General features: G+C 37.5%; 2 protein-coding genes across 4 annotated transcripts in view; one reads left to right on the plus strand and one right to left on the minus strand.

The window, feature by feature from the left end:
- Positions 1-10,169, plus strand: part of LOC149009233 (Protein kinase superfamily protein) — a 37,922-nt gene extending 27,753 nt beyond the window's left edge. Inside the window, exons 14-22 of one of the 3 annotated variants that reach the window (XR_016174361.1) lie at positions 3,287-3,337; positions 3,533-3,674; positions 3,818-3,862; positions 5,211-5,312; positions 5,425-5,466; positions 7,320-7,502; positions 8,182-8,301; positions 9,079-9,367; positions 9,509-10,169. Coding sequence is in view for 2 of the 3 variants with exons in the window: in XM_089160994.1 (XP_089017120.1) it covers positions 3,287-3,337; positions 3,533-3,674; positions 3,818-3,862; positions 5,211-5,312; positions 5,425-5,466; positions 7,320-7,502; positions 8,182-8,301; positions 9,079-9,183 (790 nt within the window). In the remaining variant the exon portion in view is untranslated. The other 2 variants (XM_089160995.1, XM_089160994.1) reach the window with 2 other exon arrangements.
- Positions 10,170-10,269: 100 nt separating this feature from the next.
- LOC149009234 (shikimate kinase 3, chloroplastic-like) lies at positions 10,270-17,820 on the minus strand. The gene is given in 12 exon segments (XM_089160996.1): positions 10,270-10,448; positions 10,814-10,878; positions 11,740-11,818; positions 12,247-12,376; positions 12,487-12,569; positions 13,073-13,087; positions 13,089-13,161; positions 13,671-13,743; positions 13,826-13,880; positions 14,057-14,115; positions 17,065-17,387; positions 17,623-17,820. Coding segments are annotated over 11 exon segments (915 nt in total). The 5' UTR covers positions 17,282-17,387; positions 17,623-17,820; the 3' UTR covers positions 10,270-10,382.
- Between the last annotated feature and the right edge of the window lie 201 nt (positions 17,821-18,021).

Below are 18,021 nucleotides of genomic sequence, written 5' to 3' on the forward strand. Positions count from 1 at the left end.
CTTCCAATATTCTGTTCTTTTACCAAACTTTTTCGATTCGTTTGGAGAGAGAAAGGGGGGTGGCATTGCCACCCGGCTGTAATTATCTTTTTTTTTTTTTTTGGATGAATAAATAATTATATCAAAACAAAGGAAAAGACAGAGGAAAAACAACCTTCAGGGGGAAGGTTGGAAAGAAGAACTAAGACCCCATGAGACAACAATGAGCCTGTTCCTTGGTGAATCAACAACCAAGGGGTGGGGGATAAAAGAGAGCCTAGCCAAAACTTAAAAAAGGATGGCCTTCCATATTGTGTCTAGAGATCGGGATTTAGAAGTCCATCTCCTAAGATTGCGCTCCCACCATAGGTGACGGATTGTGGTACTGAAGACTAGCCTACCTATTCGGTTACAGATGGAGGAGCTAGAGTAGTTTCTTAGAACCCAAGACCAATCTCGAGCAAAACCGAAAGAACACCTCGACCGGGGCCAAATGGTAGCAAGGGCTTTTCTCCAAAGGGAACTAAAGAAAGGGCAGAAAAAGAAAAGGTGTTCAAGGTCCTCTGAACCATTCCGACAAAGAATGTAGTTGGGACTGGCTGGGATGTGTCGGCTAATGAGAAAGGATTGGGTGGGAAGGGTGAGGTGGAGGGCTCTCCAAAGGGTTAGGGAGTGACGAGGGATATGGCATTTGAACCAGACTAGGGGGGCCAAGGGGTTTGGGGGAGGGGGAATGAATAAGGTTCCAAGCTGATGAAGTGGTGAAGGTTTTAAAAGGGGAAGGGAGCCAAACAATGGTATCGGCTGTAATTATCTTAGGCAAGCTTTACAAAGAACTAGAATCTTTCTAAAACTGAAATTAGAAATTCTTTTTTGGATGAACAAAGAATTCATTAATCAAAATGAGAGAAGAGGGGAGGGGAAAGGGTACAACAAGAAAGCAAAGGGCAAAGCCCTACTGAAGCCATCAAGGCCCAAAGCGAAAAGCAAAGCAAAGAAACAGGAACTACGCGCTAAAGGCCGAGACAAAAAGCCAAGACAAACTCAAGGAACATAGTTTTTCCTATTTTTCTTCTTCTTAACTGAAAATAGAAATTAGAATTGAAAGTGAAAACTACTAACCTAGCAACTAGTGACAATAAAAAAGAAGATAGCCAAAAATAGAAGCTACCAGGCTTTATAATCCAGCCTTCTAGAACAAAGTACAGAGAAACTAAATAAACTCCTAATTTCCCTACACATGGACAAAATTTAGTCTTCAGTCTTTATATGATCTTTACTTGGGCCCCACCAAATCTTATAGTGGTGTTCTCACAAGGTAAAATAAGGGATTCTGACACTGTTAACATGAACATTTTGTTGGCCTACATCAGCAGCCATGGCATTGAGATCTCAGCAGGGACCTTAGGGCATCTTTAACAGCTTTGTAACCACTGATCAGATGCTACTCCAATCTTGAGGGTCCCCCACCTTCCATAATCTTCTTACCATAATATTGTAGCTCTATTTTGTTTTGTTTTTTTCGGATGAGTAAATAATATATTAAACCGAAAGAACAAAGAAAGAAACAAAGAATGATACAGGAAGGAGGGGGGGGGGGGAACCAACCTCTAAATAGGGGGCTGGAAAGTGGAGCTAAGACCCTAGGAGACAACAATGAGCTTGTTCCTTGGGGTGTCAACAACCGGGGGGTGGGGAGTAGAGAGAAGTCTAGCAGAAACATCAAAGTGGATGCCATTCCAAATTGTATCTAGTGAGCGGGATTTGGAATTCCATCGCCTAAGATTGCGCTCCCACCAAAGATGGTGAACCGTGACACTAAAGACAAGCTTACCGATCCGATCACAAATAGAAGTGCCAAAAAGTTCCTCAAAACCCAAGACCAGTCACGATCAAAACCAAAGGAACACCGGGAACGGGGCCATATGGTTGCAAGGGCTTTTCTTCTGTTTTGTTTTGTTACCAATTGGCATGCATTCCTCCATTCTGGGTCTCCTCTAATCAGTCATTGTGCAACCATATACATCGTTGCAACTAGAATACGCTCGTCATATTTTCTCTCGTTGATACCATTTTTGTTAATTCTTAAAAACATTTATTTCCTATTATAACATACACCACGTAGTGACAGTATATCAGCAATATTTTAACAAACGTCTGTGATGTTTTAAATCAAGTAGGAGAATCTTTTTCACTTAGTATTTTGGAGATTTAAAGAACCTTAAAGAAAATTTAACAAAAATAATTTCTTGCCCCATGGAATCAGAAATTGGTAACTTACAAAAAAATTTGAAAACCAACCAATACATATTTACCCTAGTATCACATGATCTTGTCCACAAAACTGCATTGAATTGAGACCTTGCAGAGTTGGTGCACTTGTTTGACTGGGAACCCATTTAGCAATCTGGGTGGGCCATAACCTGGTTTAGAGCCTATTTCAGGCCTTATGAATACAATGACACTAAATCTGTTCGACGTCAGACCATAGGTTGTTAACACCACTACATATTGAAAGTCTAAAATACCCTGTTTTACTCATAATTTAGTAATATGAGGCTATCAAATGACACATTTGATGTAAACCAACTTTAATAACCATTAGAAATGGAAACCGTACAGTTCATCAGCCTTAGCATAGACCTGATCAATAAATCGATGGCCATTTTTGTCCTCACGAAGTCACATTCTCACTTGAGTCAGTTGACTCGTTTATCGTCAAATACTAATGTGTTCAAGTATATCAATACACTATTAGTATGTCCACATACTAATTCGAAATACAATCTACATTAATTTAGAGTCCAAAGCATGTTATCCGATGCATGTTCCAAGAAGGTTTCCCATGTCATACTGCTAATTAAAGAATTTTTCATGCTATTCCACTTAATGCATATAATTGGCATAGGAAAGGGCGGTTCATAATTCCTAGGTGTCCATGGGAAATCTTCAACAAAACTTAGTTCATAAGTGATTTTGCAGCATTCTATGAGCCCACAGCACCGAGTTGGTCAAGTTGACCGAGCTCTGTCGAGATCTCGGTCAAAATCTGGGATTTTTGTAAGGCTGGGTGGAGTAGACGTCTTGGATCTCAAACCGCAATCTTGTTTTGACCAAGATATGCACTTTCTATATCTAGCAAAGGATCTCATTTCAGTCCACTAAAATAACTAGATATTTTCAAGATCTCAGCAAGTTCTCGTACTGTGGTTCTTATGAATTCTTCTCTGTTTCATTAGTTGAATATGTTATATATTAAAGTCTTTTATCATTTGTAGGTAACTGTCTGTTAACCTTGATTTCGTAGGTACAAGTTCAAATTTCAGATACCCTCCTACTTTTCCCTCGTCATTAGAAGGTACTTTTGTTATACTGAAGAAATGTTTCTCAGAACATGCTGTACTGTTATTGTAGAGTATTTTGATCACTACTATGAATTAATGACGGTAATCAGGGTTGGTTGGAACGATTGAAGAATATCTTTACTGTAACCACCATTATTATTGCCTGTCTTATGGGAAGTATGTTTTCATTTCTTATTAATTTATTTCAGCCTTGCTGTTTTGGAGGGTATTGCGATCAGTTTCAATCCAGACTACAAAGTTTTAAGTAGCACATATCCCTGGATTGCTAGAAAAGTACTCACTGATAGCTCACCCCAGCTCAAGTCTACTTTGCGAGGTCTTCTTTACAAGGTTAGATCCATTTGATTCTGTGTTCTTCTAACATCAATTCTGTCTCTCAATGTTCTCATAGGATCCTTACTATCTGAATTAGTTCCTCATGCCATAATCCTATACTGTTTCTGAATCCATAATATTGAACTATGGTGTTGTAGGAAGGGGAATTCAGGATTGATCGTCTGGAGTCTTTGCTAACTGAGGTCTGATTTTCGTTCTCCTATCCTTCTCTGACGTATTATTTATCCATCTTATGATTCAGTCACCTGCATTTACATGCCTAACCTGAACAGTGAAAATTACACAAAGTTAATCAAGTATTTTCTAAGATGTGCTTAAGCTCAACCTCAGCTGCTTGCTGTAAATTTCTTGACCTTATGGGCTTGCCAGCCTTCTAAAAGTTACTTAAGAAGTCATTTACCTGGTGTTCTGAGTCAAAACCCATATCTGATTTTGGAAAAGGAGAGCGGCATGAATTAAGCATTACCACAAGATTGGTTGCTCATAATGTCGAGAAATATTCTTCGTTCATTCACGCAAATTTATCTTCTGTCTTTTCTTGAAGTTTTAATTCTATCATCTACAGGATTTTAATGTTTTTTATGCTATCCTGCATCAGATTTTGGTGGAAAACAAGCCAACTGTTTCTAAATGGTTTTTGGTACTCCATCTAACCAATGCTCCACAGCATGGTATTATTATTTATCATGTGATCCGGAGTCACATCCTCTATAATTCCTTTCCCTACAATTCCTTGCAATTCCCTCATAGCATTGTGCCATGTGGCATTTAAGTAATCCAACGGTTATCCAATTTAAACTAAATTTGAATTTTATTTAAACTCATCCATAAATTGGAATTTTATTTAAACTCTAGTTTGTTGGGTAACCTTTGGATTACTTAAATGCCACATGGCACAATCCTATGAGGGAATTACAGGGAATTGTAGGGAAAGGAATTACAGAGGATGTAGATCCGTGATCCGGATGACTAATGACTGAGGGATCAATGAACTATTGGGAAGATAGCAATGAAATTCTAGGTGTCTAAAATATTTGGCATCACTGAATAAAAAAATTCCTCATGTTTAAAGGAGCATCCAAGTTTGTTTTCTATTCATTTCCATGGTAGTTATAAGTTATAACTGGACAATTGGTGGGATGTTATATTCACTGTATATTATACAAAGAGCTTTTCAAGTGTGTTTTCTATTCATATAGAGTGAAAATGAGAATTGGTTTCCAGTGGTCAGACTTTTTTGCATCAAATAGTTGTTGAGGGCAGCTAGGTTACCTTTGCAATACTCTTTATTTGTTTCAAAACAGAACCTTTGTGATCCTGAGAAGACTACAGTATATACTGAAAAAGAGAGAAATAAGGATTGCAAATTTAGTCTGTCTGAAATAGTGGGCAATAGCATCGAATTCTATACTCTTGTGGAACTTCCTTTGGCTATCATTTTCCCCTCCCTCTACACTCACATTTTTTTCATTTATTTGGTAGGTAACGAATTGCCTAACATTTTCATAGCCTGTTGTACTTGTTTGACAGTCCCTTCGTGCAAGAACAGAGAAAGCCTCAGTACAACTTCAAGCAGAAGACAATTCTAGAATGGTTATCAAGCAACTCTTATCTTTTACACTAACTGAAAAGGTGTTGGTGAACTTGCATGAATTTGTTTATTTTCTCTGAGTATTCAAGTCAGCATATTTGACTTAAATCTCTTTATCACAATTTTGTATAATGTTATTAACTATTTTATCAGGGTGAATTTGTGAGGGAGATACTTCTTGAAGAATTTACAAAGGTACACCCTGAGTGCTCAGCCATCATATATGCTCCAGTTTGACACCATTGATTACCAATGAATGTAGAAATAGGGCAATTGGTGAGCAACAGTCTTTAAGCAATTAAGGCACATGCACATGAAACATGGTAATTGGTGTTAAGGCCACCACTTCCACGGTTCCATCTATAAGATGAACAACCTGAAACTGACCCAACTTTGTCCATGCAGTTTTTATCAGTAAAAAGCCACAAAATAGTACTTGTGTTTTCATCTGTACAGCTGATGCTGTCATGCTTCCATCTGATGTGGCATGCCAAATGGTTTCATCCAACTGCTTTGTTGTTTTAAAAATAGTTTTCAATCAAAGCCCTGGTAGAAATCTAAAGCTACTATTTCATAAGATTTTTTTTGTTTCTCTCTGTCACATTTGTATGTGAATAGTGATGCTTTTAACTATTGCTTTCTTCATCCCCGCTTATGCTTAATACTTTAGTGTGTTGATAGTCTTTACCATCGTAGTTAACCTAATGTACACAATGGCATATACAGCTAATGTGCACCATGATGGGACCAAAGTGCAGGCCCAGAGATCATGACTAACTGTCGTTATGTTTCTGAAGGCATTGGAGTTGTGAAATTGTAACTAGAGTTCTATTAAGAGTGCTTTAGTAGTTTTTTTGAGTTTAAGAATTCGAAGAAGCCAATATACCACTGTTCATGGTGAATAGTTCTTTTACCATTCTCACTGTTACAGTTTCAGATCAGCCTATTACTCACTGGAATTTAATTATTCCATGGAAATTGGTGTTACTAGGTTAGTCATATTGGAGAACAGAGAATGATATATAGTCTTACTAGGGTCAAAGAATAGTTTCCTATGGTTTGATGGTCCAACCATACTTAATCTCCTGTGGTCTGCTGAAGCAACCTATTGGAAGTTTGAAACAAACATGCATTGGTTGAAATGTTTGCAGGATTGTATTTGAAACAAACATACATTAGTCTCACATTTGGTTTATACTATTCTTAGAAAATGTAACATGAATTATCAATAAGTAATTAAACTACTTTGATTTAGATAGATAATCTCATTCGTATTTATAAAAAATTAAAAAAATTAAAAAAAAGGGAATACTATGCTGTTTTGGTTCTTAATGATGTTTCTCCATATTAAGATTTATGGAAATTTTATATTTTAGAAAAACCTAGCATTAGAAACTTAAGAATTTCACCTACTGCAAAAGACATTTCTTTGATACCATGTAAACCAATGCAAGGCTCACAACAAGAAGATGGCAGCCACCTAGGCAAAGGCTTGACTACTATGATGATATGAAATAAGGGTACCTTAAGTTAGGCAGGCATATGATTGAACTTTAGGCTAAAACTTGACATGTGGTGAATCCAGACCACTGCTAAAATATTGAACAGGTGTTGCCGCATTTTTATTACAAGTGGCTCAATTTGATGACCCACCCAAGCAAAGCTTCGTTGGGCAAGCCACCCAGGAAATCTTTTGCGTTATTCATTCTGATTTTCTATTGAAACCTTGTACTTCTAGTGTTTCATATAACACTTTTGTCCATGAATCATTGATATGACAGGTCCTTCATATCGTAAAGAATTGTTCTTAAAATGTCGTTGACGTTATTTATATAATTGATTTGTCATATTGTAGTCAATCTCTATGATGATAAATTTTCTAGGTGGACCCTGTTATTTATCCTCAATTCCTATGTATATGCCTCTAATTTATTATGTGATTAGCCTTATTATATATTCAACTACCCTTTGATTTCCCGATTAACAGAATAATTTGTTTCAAATGTTTATTACTTCTGTTGCATTCCTTGCATTTGATAAAAGTACAGGGTTTAGATGCGCTTGGGTTGGCAACCTTGGAATCGATCGCTTCTGTTGCTGCTTCAGCGTTGCCATTTTCTCCTTCCTTTCCATTTACTGCAATATCATCTGAAGATATTACCAACTTGAAGACTTTGCGTCGCCTTATGCAATTGTTAGCAGAACTTCAAAGGAATAATAACACAAATATTGTAAGAGCTGCTGATTTATCATTTAACTTATCAAGAAACACCATTTTTTTTTTTGGATGAATAAAAAAATATAAATTAAATGCAAGGAAACAAGAGAATAAGGCCTTTAAACAGAAGGCCGAAAAGGAGAATTAAGACCCCAGGAAACAACAATAAGTCTGTTGTTCCTTGGGGTATCATCAACAGGGGGATGAGGAATAGCTATCAACCTAGAAGAAACATCAAAATAGATGGCATTCCAAATCCTATCTATAGAGCGGGATTTGGAAGTCCATCTCTTAAGATTGAGCTCCCACCATAGGTGATGGATCAAGAAACACTATTTTGTGGATAAGTAATGCAGAATATGGGTCAGGTGTGTTTTATTTGGTAATAAGAAACTCAATGACCCCTACTTTAGAGCATATCCATGAACTCTGTCAACAGTCTCAGGAAATCTTGTGTCGAAGCAGATTTATTGCCATGTGCATGTGGCATGTCTAAGAGCCAGCATTTCTTTGTTTTGGCTCTTAAATGGAATCAGCCTGCCCTGAGTATGCCAAGTGACAGCACCTTAGATATAATATTCTTTTGCCACACCTAGTTTACTCATGGAACAGCTGTGAGGAGCATTTTAATGTATTGAGTAGACTATTGTTTGTCAATATGCAAATCGTAATCCATTGGTTTTCTAATGCAGGGAGTGACAGATCTCAATGTATATCAGAATCAGAGACCATATTCTGAGGAGGCATCACTTATCTTGTATCAACTCATATCTGTTCGAGAATTTTTGCCTGTTCTTTCTGTCATTCCTGAGGTAGGAAGCAGTATTGTCTGTAGAAATTACTTATGAAAGCAATAATGCATGTACAAGTTATAAGAAGCCCCATTACAAGAATTTAAGTAATGGTTCACAAAGCATGAAAAACCTGAAAAACAGTAAGGCACATAGTACAACATGAGATGCCTAGCAAAGTGTTGCTTGGACATCATACTTTCATCTATTGCATTCTGAACAATTGCATGACCGTCATGAATCAGTTTGTTTCAGGTAAAACAATGCATAGTAATTGTATCTGTATGTAGGTTATTGTTTTCTTAATTTTTTTAATACCTCCCTCACATTGCCTAGTTGGAAACCTGATAAGGGATCTTCTGTGTATATTACCCCTTGACTTTCCAGAAAAGTGGAGTTTCCCAGTGGAAAACACTAGAGAAGGCCTGGACCACCGATCAGCTTTTTGTTAAATATTCATTATTCCAGTCTTCTCCATCAGAAAATTCTTTTGTTTCTGCAAACCAAACATTTCAACATGTTAGATTTTCTTTTTCAGGTTTCAACATCCAAATTTCTCCAGAATCTGTTTCAGCCTGTTGAAGATTAAATTAAATCTTCATTAAAAAAATAAGCCAGTGATCAGAATAAATGTGTCACATGAATAGCCACTGAGGAGGCAAAATAGCAAAAGAATCTGTTGTCACTAATAGAATTTGGTCTTCATATAGTTCTACTTCTTACCTGCCACTGCTGCTTTGTACATTAGCGTACTTTTGGTTTTATTTTTGTCAATCTTTGATGAATTCTACAATGCAGCTTCCACCAGAGAATCAAGAACAGTTGCTTCGGTTGCCAGCTGATGTAGCTGGGAAACTAATCTCTCGTGCAGCTGCAAGAACAATTCGGAGGATCTTCACCTGATAGTTTGCCTTCTCAGGCAAATTTGACGCCCTCTCCTTCTCTTTAGGAAATTACAATTTTTCTGCAGTCAGTACCCTAGCCGATGAATGGGGACCCCAGAACAAATGTGGTATCCAAATGATACCTTTAAGGGATGGAGACTTCACCGCATCAAAATGAGAACTGCGCCATAGACATTTTTCATGTAAGCTTTCAAATTTGACTAAAATGATCTGGCTGCATCGCCTGACTCTGCCTACCAGGGCCAAGCAGCTTGTCATTATTATAGAAGAAAATTCGTTTTATTGTTTCTTAATTTCTGTAATGGAGAATCTTAATTATCCAGGGTATTGAATGCCAGAATATGCCCTTGAACGAGGACGCAGGACAGTTAAGTAAAGCATTTCGGACTGTTAAATCAAAATTTTGATCTCGGCCAATCAAATTCAACGGTCAAGATTTTGGATCTGATGGTCCGAGACAAATTGCTCAACGGTCATGCACATTGACCCAAGTAAAATTACTTAACGGGTAAGTATTGCTTTATCAAAACCAGGAGCGACACCATTGCGGATGATAATGCTACATCTCCTGAATTTGCAGAGATTGAAACTTCTTTGACGGTCAATCATGATCATTCTCAATATGTTCCAACTGTCGCAACCTACAATATGGCATATAAATAGTTGCTCCAACCAGAAGTTACCATGGTTGGCAATCCATTCGGCTGGCATTTCGCTGAAAATTGTCTGAGGCAAGCAAGATACCAGAAGAATCAACTAGTACTCAAATGTTAGGCCCATCAGCTAAGTTTTTTCAATTTTTGGTATACGATTCCATGTTATTTTTCGTAAATGCCCTATTTAAGAAGTAAAAGTTGAAACAAGTTTTCTCTCTCAATCCAAACCATGGAAGTTGAAGTAGGCTACACTACCAAAGGTAGGCTTGCACCCAATACCTGGGTTTCAAAACCATTTTCATCACTAACCAATAAACTTAGCATACACAGTTATATGGAAAGAAAGAAAAAAAATTAAAAAGGTGACAAACAAAAATTGTCCTTAACTCTGTGGACAAATATAATATAAGCTATTCGACACGCAAAAATAAAAGAAAAACGATACACGTAAAACAACTGATCCACATTTGTACATACCACACATAAATCCACAGAATGGATTACAACAAAAATTGAACCAAAACCAAGTCTGTTGGAAGAGTTATGATTTCTTTGCAACAATCGTGTCATCATCACGCTCGATAGAATGCTTGATCTGTACAAGTGCCTGCAAAGAATAAGGAGGACAACTGAAAAACTTTGTGCATCTAGAGCAACACAAAACCATATCAAAATTTAAGCTTTATAAACAGGATACGGATCCATGCATGAGAAATATAGGCTGCCAGGTTAATTAAATGAATTTGATCTAGTTCTAGACTGAGAATCAGCTTTTAGTTGACCGGGAACATCCAATGAATAGGGAAAATTACTACTTCCGTTTCATAGAAGAGTCCACAGACCCGTATCTCATAACGTGGACCATCCAATACTTGGGACTTATCATGTGATCTATGAAGAAATGATACCAAACTTGATGAAATAGATACGAAAATTGAAATTAGAGACGAATGAAGGGGTCAGGGCAGGCACCTCAATAGCAATAGCAGTTGGCGAGAGAACAGATACATCATTGAGTCCTAGGTTGTCTGCCATATCTGCATAGTGTATCAAATTCAACCAGTTGAGAATCTTACAAAATCAAAAGCAGCACTGTAAAAAAAATGAAGGGAGAGGGGGAAGGGGAATACAAAGAAGGATTCAGATTTCAGACTAATGGCATGGTCCAGGGAGTTAAAGTGCAGCAGGAACTTGTATCTTAATGATCCATCAGACCCATGCACAGTTTTCTCTGGATAAGAGAAAGCTAAAAGCAAGGACAGTGTTATGTCCAGAAGTTACAGAGTAGATCGTATTCCAAACATGCAATCAGGCAATCCCACCTTCCATGTGATTTTTCCTGAAGGACCAGCTTAGGAAATGTGTTGAACATTGTAGTCCGAAACAAGGGTATCTAGAAACTAGAAACATCTAAAAACATGTAAACCATAAAAGTGACATGCTCACATGCCCATGTGACATCAATTTAAAACTGGCCAAGGAAGGTTCGTCAGGGGATCATAAGCATTTATACATCGGCTGTCACCCAATAAACTAGCTAATCTTAAAGGATTCATTGGGGAAAAAACAAGTGGCATGATATGGGGTAAGAAGGTTACCATTGAATCATTCAGACCAGTTACAATTCCTAACCTTAGATGAACCTAAGGAGGGTGCAACAGGAAAAGATTGATTTCATCCCTGAAGTTCTCCTGACTGGATCCTAAGAAAAATGGACCAAATTTTTTAAAAGCTAAAATGGTGATCTTATTGATGACACCAGTGCCAATGGCCCCTAGTGTACAGCTGTACCCTAGTGATGTCAAACGGGTGTCTTTTCCTGTATTTAGATGAATCTCACCACTGTAAGTAGAAAAGAATGGATGAACCACAAAGAACTAAAGCAGAAGAAACCATACGAAGGAGTGAAACTCTGCAATCAGCGTTAGAATATGCTTCGCCCCTGTCTTCAAAAAGTGTTTCAAGTCTCAATAATGCCTGTATGATATCAAAAAAGAACATATAATTGAGAAAAGGTTGCATTCAGCACTTCATGTTTAATAGATAAGACAAACTAAAGCAGCTAACTTCTAGCAGGTCTTCAAAAGGGCAATTCTCAACCAGATTGCACCAAACAATTTAACCAACCCTGCACAGTCCCAGTGCCCTCGCTGCCTCTCTGTTCTTTTTTTTTTTTTTCCATTCTTTCCCTTTTTAGAAATCTTGACTTGATTATCTTAGCCTATCTTGAATTTTGATTGGCCTTCCCTGCAACTAATCTAAATCTGAATCATCCAACAACCTGGTTCTTGATAGGAGCTCAGACAACCCGCAAAATTTAAATTTGGATGGGGTTCATTTAGGAATTCCAAGGGTCGGACACTTTGAAGTCAATGTTTGTGCTGAGTGATTTGATTAATAGGCACCTCTGAATAAGCATCACCCGTTTCTCCATGCAAAAGAGGGCGGGAACCTGTCCCTACAGCAGCAATACGCCTAGCCAAAGCTTTCAAAGGCACATCTAACCAGACAGTGATGCCCTGTTTCATATATTTCCTGATAATTCAATAAAAACTTGAGATTTTTGGTCAAATTTTAAATGTGATGCTCAGCCATAGAAGTAGTGAAAATGTTAACAACAACAATTTAGTGGGAAGGTTAAATACCAGTTGATTTGACGAATCACAGCACCACCACCAGTGGCAACAACTAGCTGGCGCTCAAAAGATAATTCCCGCAGTACGTTACTCTAAAAGACCAAAGATAGATTATTTACCTTATTCAAATATATCATTAATGGGAGAAAAGAAGTAACAAAAATGTACCAATATCTTAAAGAACATATGATGGTAAGTGGTTATGAAATTCATGGCTATTGATTGCCATGCCAGTAGTTCTTTCAGTCAGAATTCCAAGGATACTGGTTAACACAATAGATATTGACAAAAATGAAGCAGCAGCCTAAAAATCAAAATCAGAAGAAGTTTAAATTAAAGTAAAAAAAAAAAATTGCCATGAGCATAAGTGATTGTGGTTGGGAAAGCAGTTGTTTCTTAGTTCTTTAAAGCATAGTTCTAAGTTTTATGATCCTCAAAGTGCAATGATTTGTGACTCCAACAGATGACTGCCAGTGATATTTGCTCCAATGGAAAGAAAAGAAGATTTACTTGCAAAAGAGACACAATCCATCGATTATAACTCCAAACTGATACAGAACTCCCAAGTGAATGTATCAAAGTTCGTGGTAAGTACCTCATTATCTCTGAAAGAAAGCCTCACCGCGCTGCTTAAAGATCTCAGCCACAGAAGGTATACCCACAGCCTCCTCCACCAGTTTGTCACTGCAGTTCCCATGAGCATCATGAATAACAATTAGGGAACAAGTTACAATCCGTAGTCACATTTGAGATATACAGAACCAATCATATAGGCAATCATGGCCATCACTGTCAGAAACACAAGGAATGAGATGCAACAGTAATATGTTGCACCAAAGAGATTTTTACGCAAAAGTAAAGTTCCTCAGATGAGGTTTTACATATCTGAATAATCTTCAATGAATATTGATCGTGAGACTCATGACCACCCTATCTGCTGCATAATCTTCAATGAATATTGATGGAAAATAAAGCAGAGAAGAAATTATAAGATAGAAACAATTTTAAAGATGTCCCAGATAAGGAAAATTTTAAAAAGTTCCTCAGATGAGGCTTTGCATAAACCAAGAAGGTCGGTTGAATCATCAACATTGTAAAATGCAAAACCAGATGGGAAGCAATGGGATACTTCAGACTTCCTCATCATTTGAAAGGTACACCCAGGGGATAAGTAAGAAAAATCCAGGACAAACCTGTCAAAGAAAGAATAACCCATTACTTCTGATAAAATCTTCCCAACTGTTGTTTTACCGGAGCCCATCATTCCTGGATTTTCACGCCATACAAAATTCAACCACTAGGCAACAATGGAGAATCTCAATGTAGCTTCCAGACAGGGAGAACCTACCAACAAGATAAATACAGCGTCCATTTAAGTGTGGGCCAACTGCTTGTGCCGCCTTCTGCCATTATAGGAATTATATCAGTCAATGTGCAAAATACCTTTCATGAACAAAGAGCAAGACAGCATGATTTTATGTGCAAGATAGATTAAAGACCACACAAACCATAGAAAGTGTTCCATGTCATTTGATCCTCTACAACTCAAAAAAATTATTGTCAATAATATCATCTGTACCTCTAAAATCAAAGCTTCATCAGAGGAAGTACAAACATTCCCCGATTGCAATGCTGAAGCTACAAAACAAAGTGCAACATAAAATGTCAAAAAGCAAGCAGCTGGAAGAAAAATAACACACGTGTGAATATAGTCAACTCAAAATGGAAATAAGATCCACAATTCAATTTCAGGTTAACCATGAATATAATATTAAGGTGTTTTAAAAAATGTCACAAACCTGGTAAAACTAATATAACTTTGCATTCACAGAACAATTCCATTCACCAAAAATGAAGGGTTTTTTTTTTTTTTTTTTTTTTTTTGGGGGGGGGGGGGTGCTCCATCAAGTTATCATATGATTGCTGACAAAAATGTGGGGCAGATGCCCAACTCTCATTGAAAATGATTACCATTGAAAACAGTCATCTGACCACACAGTCCAAAAGCAAGTAATGAAGTAGGCTCTTTCTTCTCTTCATTGTCAAGCTTCCCTTGCAAAAAGCAGTGGCCGTAAAGGCCCTTCCAGCATAAGTCTCTTCATCACTATCCCCAGCTCTTCTAATTCTCAAAGTTGACTTATGGCAGAAACCCATGCATCCTCACCCTCGATTCACTAAAGCTGAAGCAAGTTCTTCCATCCCATCACATTTATATGTCCCCTAATTTCCACAGCTTACTAGGTAATGAAACATTTTTAAATACTCCAACAGCCGATTTCCTCCATTATCTTTCAATAACAGATAGCATAGAACAGATCAAACTAATGCAATGATGAAATATATATATGGCAAGACACTGGATTTGGTAGTTCTAGCTCCATTATTTTTATTGACTGTGCAAACCATAAGCGCAGTACGGATAGCACAAAAGGAAGTAAACCATAAGGTGCAACCTTATCTGAATTATTTCCTTCTTTATGCCTTCATATTACCTAGCAAATATTTTTACAGTTGCATTTTCCTAACCAATATGGACAAGTTGCTCTATAATGCCAGTAAAGGCTTGCCATGAATGGCTGTAGAAAATCACCCCATAGCTATTATGGCTGCCTACAGTTCAAGTTTCAGAAAGGTGAACCAGAAAATGTCATGGTTTTAACTATTAAAACAGAAGAAACTGAGCAATTATTTCACATTACAAGGTGGGTTGTAAAATCATCGTACTCAAACCTGGACCAGGTTAGCAACTGCTGAAATGGACCAGTTACTGGACCAAGACTTGGAAAAAGCCAAACCATGGCAAGTTGAGTCATTGCAGCTGTTAAACATGCACTTTCAGAAATGATTCAGGAGCTACTTAACTATTAGTAAAATTTAATACATGGAAATACAACCAGATAACCATTAGGTTAAGTTACTTCACCTGGTTTACAAATCAGGCCATCCAAGGTTCGTAGTTCCAGTACTTTGTCTAACTCTGAATTGAAGTTAATTTTACAAGGCTCGAAAAAAGGAGCACACAAGCAACAGACAATATTATAAACCTCAACCAAATCTGTGTGGTTTGGGAACTTGAAATTTATTTCTATCCATTCACCTATGCAGCTCAATTACTCATGTGATGTGCAGCAGTGAAATGAAAATTGCTCAAAATAATTTTCTTACATTTTCCTTGCTTCCTTACTTATGAAGACTGACAATACCCTAGGAGGTTTCCGTCAACTAGTGATACATGGTCTCAATATATGCCCTATGCACCACAATACAATATAATTACCCATGAACATATTAGACCATATTTGGACATCACTGGATGAATGAATTGCAATTGCATGGATTTCAAATTCAATTCATTATTATACTATTCCATACATATCTTAGTTGATTCAGCAAGTTGGCGTACGAGGAAGGTCGGGGACAATCAGATGTGTAGTTGACTAATTGTAGTATATCAGTTTTTACAGAAGGAAAATACAGATACTTTGACGAGTGCACTAGTTGTCAATTAATGAGCCATGCATGGAAACATATTGAATGTTTGTCCTATAACTGTCACTGTGAGAATATCATTACGATTAAAATGGACCAGTACTCTGCAATCTTTCTTCCTTGTTATTTGAAGTTCCACATACACTGGGTCTTTCCTAGAGTATGTATTGACTTGGTGTTGTGTTCATAGTTGTCAAGGCATCACCTAAGCATCGATTAGGCACCCTAGCCCTTTTCTATGTTAAGCCAACCTGGTGCCGCCTTGTTGCCCAAGCGCCTTGCTTGGTGTTGCCTTGGTTTTCTTAGTCCTCTATTGCCTCACCTTGCCTTGCCGCCTTGACAACTATGGTTTTGTTCTCTTCTATGTGGAGGCTCCAAGTGTCTAATCATTTGTAGATGTAGGAATTTTTATTTGTTCATGCTTCTTGCAAATGCACGGTTAACAATGAAACCATCTAAGCATCATTATTTTCGCATTTCTGGTGATTCATTTCTTCTGGACAGAGTACTGCCATTGTACACATGTTTGTGTAAATGATTTCAGACTTCTGTGACAACCACTTTGCCCTTTTCAAATTCACAAGTAAGAATCACTCGGCATAAATGACATAGAAGTTAGAAGAATTTGTTCCTAAACACATGGATGTCATTAGAGAGAGATGGAAATTTCTGAGTACCATTATTATCACATATCTTCTTGTGAAAGTACTACCGATGTACACATGTTTGTGTTTGTGTGATCTGAACTGTCTTAGTCCATCCTAAATGAAATTTCACTCACCTTTTTCAATAGTACTTGAAGTAACATTCGGAAGTTAATATGAACACTTCAAAATGCTCAGAGTATGTAGCATCAAGGAAGAAGATTTCATGATTATACGCTTCCTTGCCAATCCTTTCCTTCTCAGTCAGGAAGTAGAGCCACAATAAAAATTTTAACCTCAATAATAGGTAAATAAACATTGACCAGATTTTAGTCATGATTTTAAGGCCAGGGGTTTGACATAATAAACACCAGGTTGCCAGAGCCGTAGAAACATCAAATTTGAATACTACGAAATCAAGAATCAAATAATAAATAAATCACGAATTACCAACCAGGCGAATTCTTGTAAGAAGCCGAAACCTTCAAAGCAACAACTCCAGGCCGAGCAGAAGCAGTATTCCTCAACAAATTCCGCCGATTAAGCATACGTATTCCCTTCTCCTCGACGCATTTATGATGAAACCGCAAGTAACCATTTGATTTCCTTCCTATCGTCTCATGACCAGTCCATGCAGGAAATTGCAAGGTCGGAACGGTAGCGGTCTCCATGCTCTCAGCACTGAAGAAAGCTACAACTTACGAGTCGCTTCTTTTTAGGAGATTCAGCAACAGATTTCAACCAGATTCACCGCATACACCGAACAATAAATCTTCCCTGTAACAGAACATTACAGATTCAATCAAATTGAAAATCAGTTTTCTTCTGGTGGCCATTAATAAAGCGAAAGCAATAAATCTGAATCTTATAACAGACAACACGAAGCTCATATTCGACAAGAAACATGGCCGCAAAATAGTTGTGAAGACAAAAAAGCTAAGCTAATACAATGAAAGATTAGGAATGCAATCGTGTAAATGGAACTGCCTAGAAAGAGTTTTTGAAGGATAACCTGAACTGCTTTATAGTTCTGCGCAGAAGAATTGGAAGAATTGCAGAGTTTGGTACTTTATGGAATGAACAGAAGATGGGAGCTTATGCGGCTCTAATGGAGGTAGTTGGGAAGAGAGCTGGAGAGTTAACTCAGACACTAGAAAGGGCAGATCGAAGAAGGTGGAACATATTTATACCGAAGCGTGAAACGAAGGATTTAAACGGAAACATGTGAGACCGGTAGAATGGAAGAGAGGTCTTTAAATTTAACTTTAAATATTGATATTCCGAAATTACCCCTACTGGTTTCCGGGAAAAGGAAAGAGAAATTATCCCTGCCTAATGACTTTCAAGTTTTTATAGCAAAATTTCCTCAAAATACCCAAAATGTCCATCAGTTTTCTTCAATATACCCAAA

This window comes from Hakea prostrata, chromosome 7 (assembly GCF_041222555.1).
Source record: "Hakea prostrata isolate BN-2017 chromosome 7, UWA_Hpros_2, whole genome shotgun sequence".
NCBI lineage: Eukaryota > Viridiplantae > Streptophyta > Magnoliopsida > Proteales > Proteaceae > Hakea > Hakea prostrata.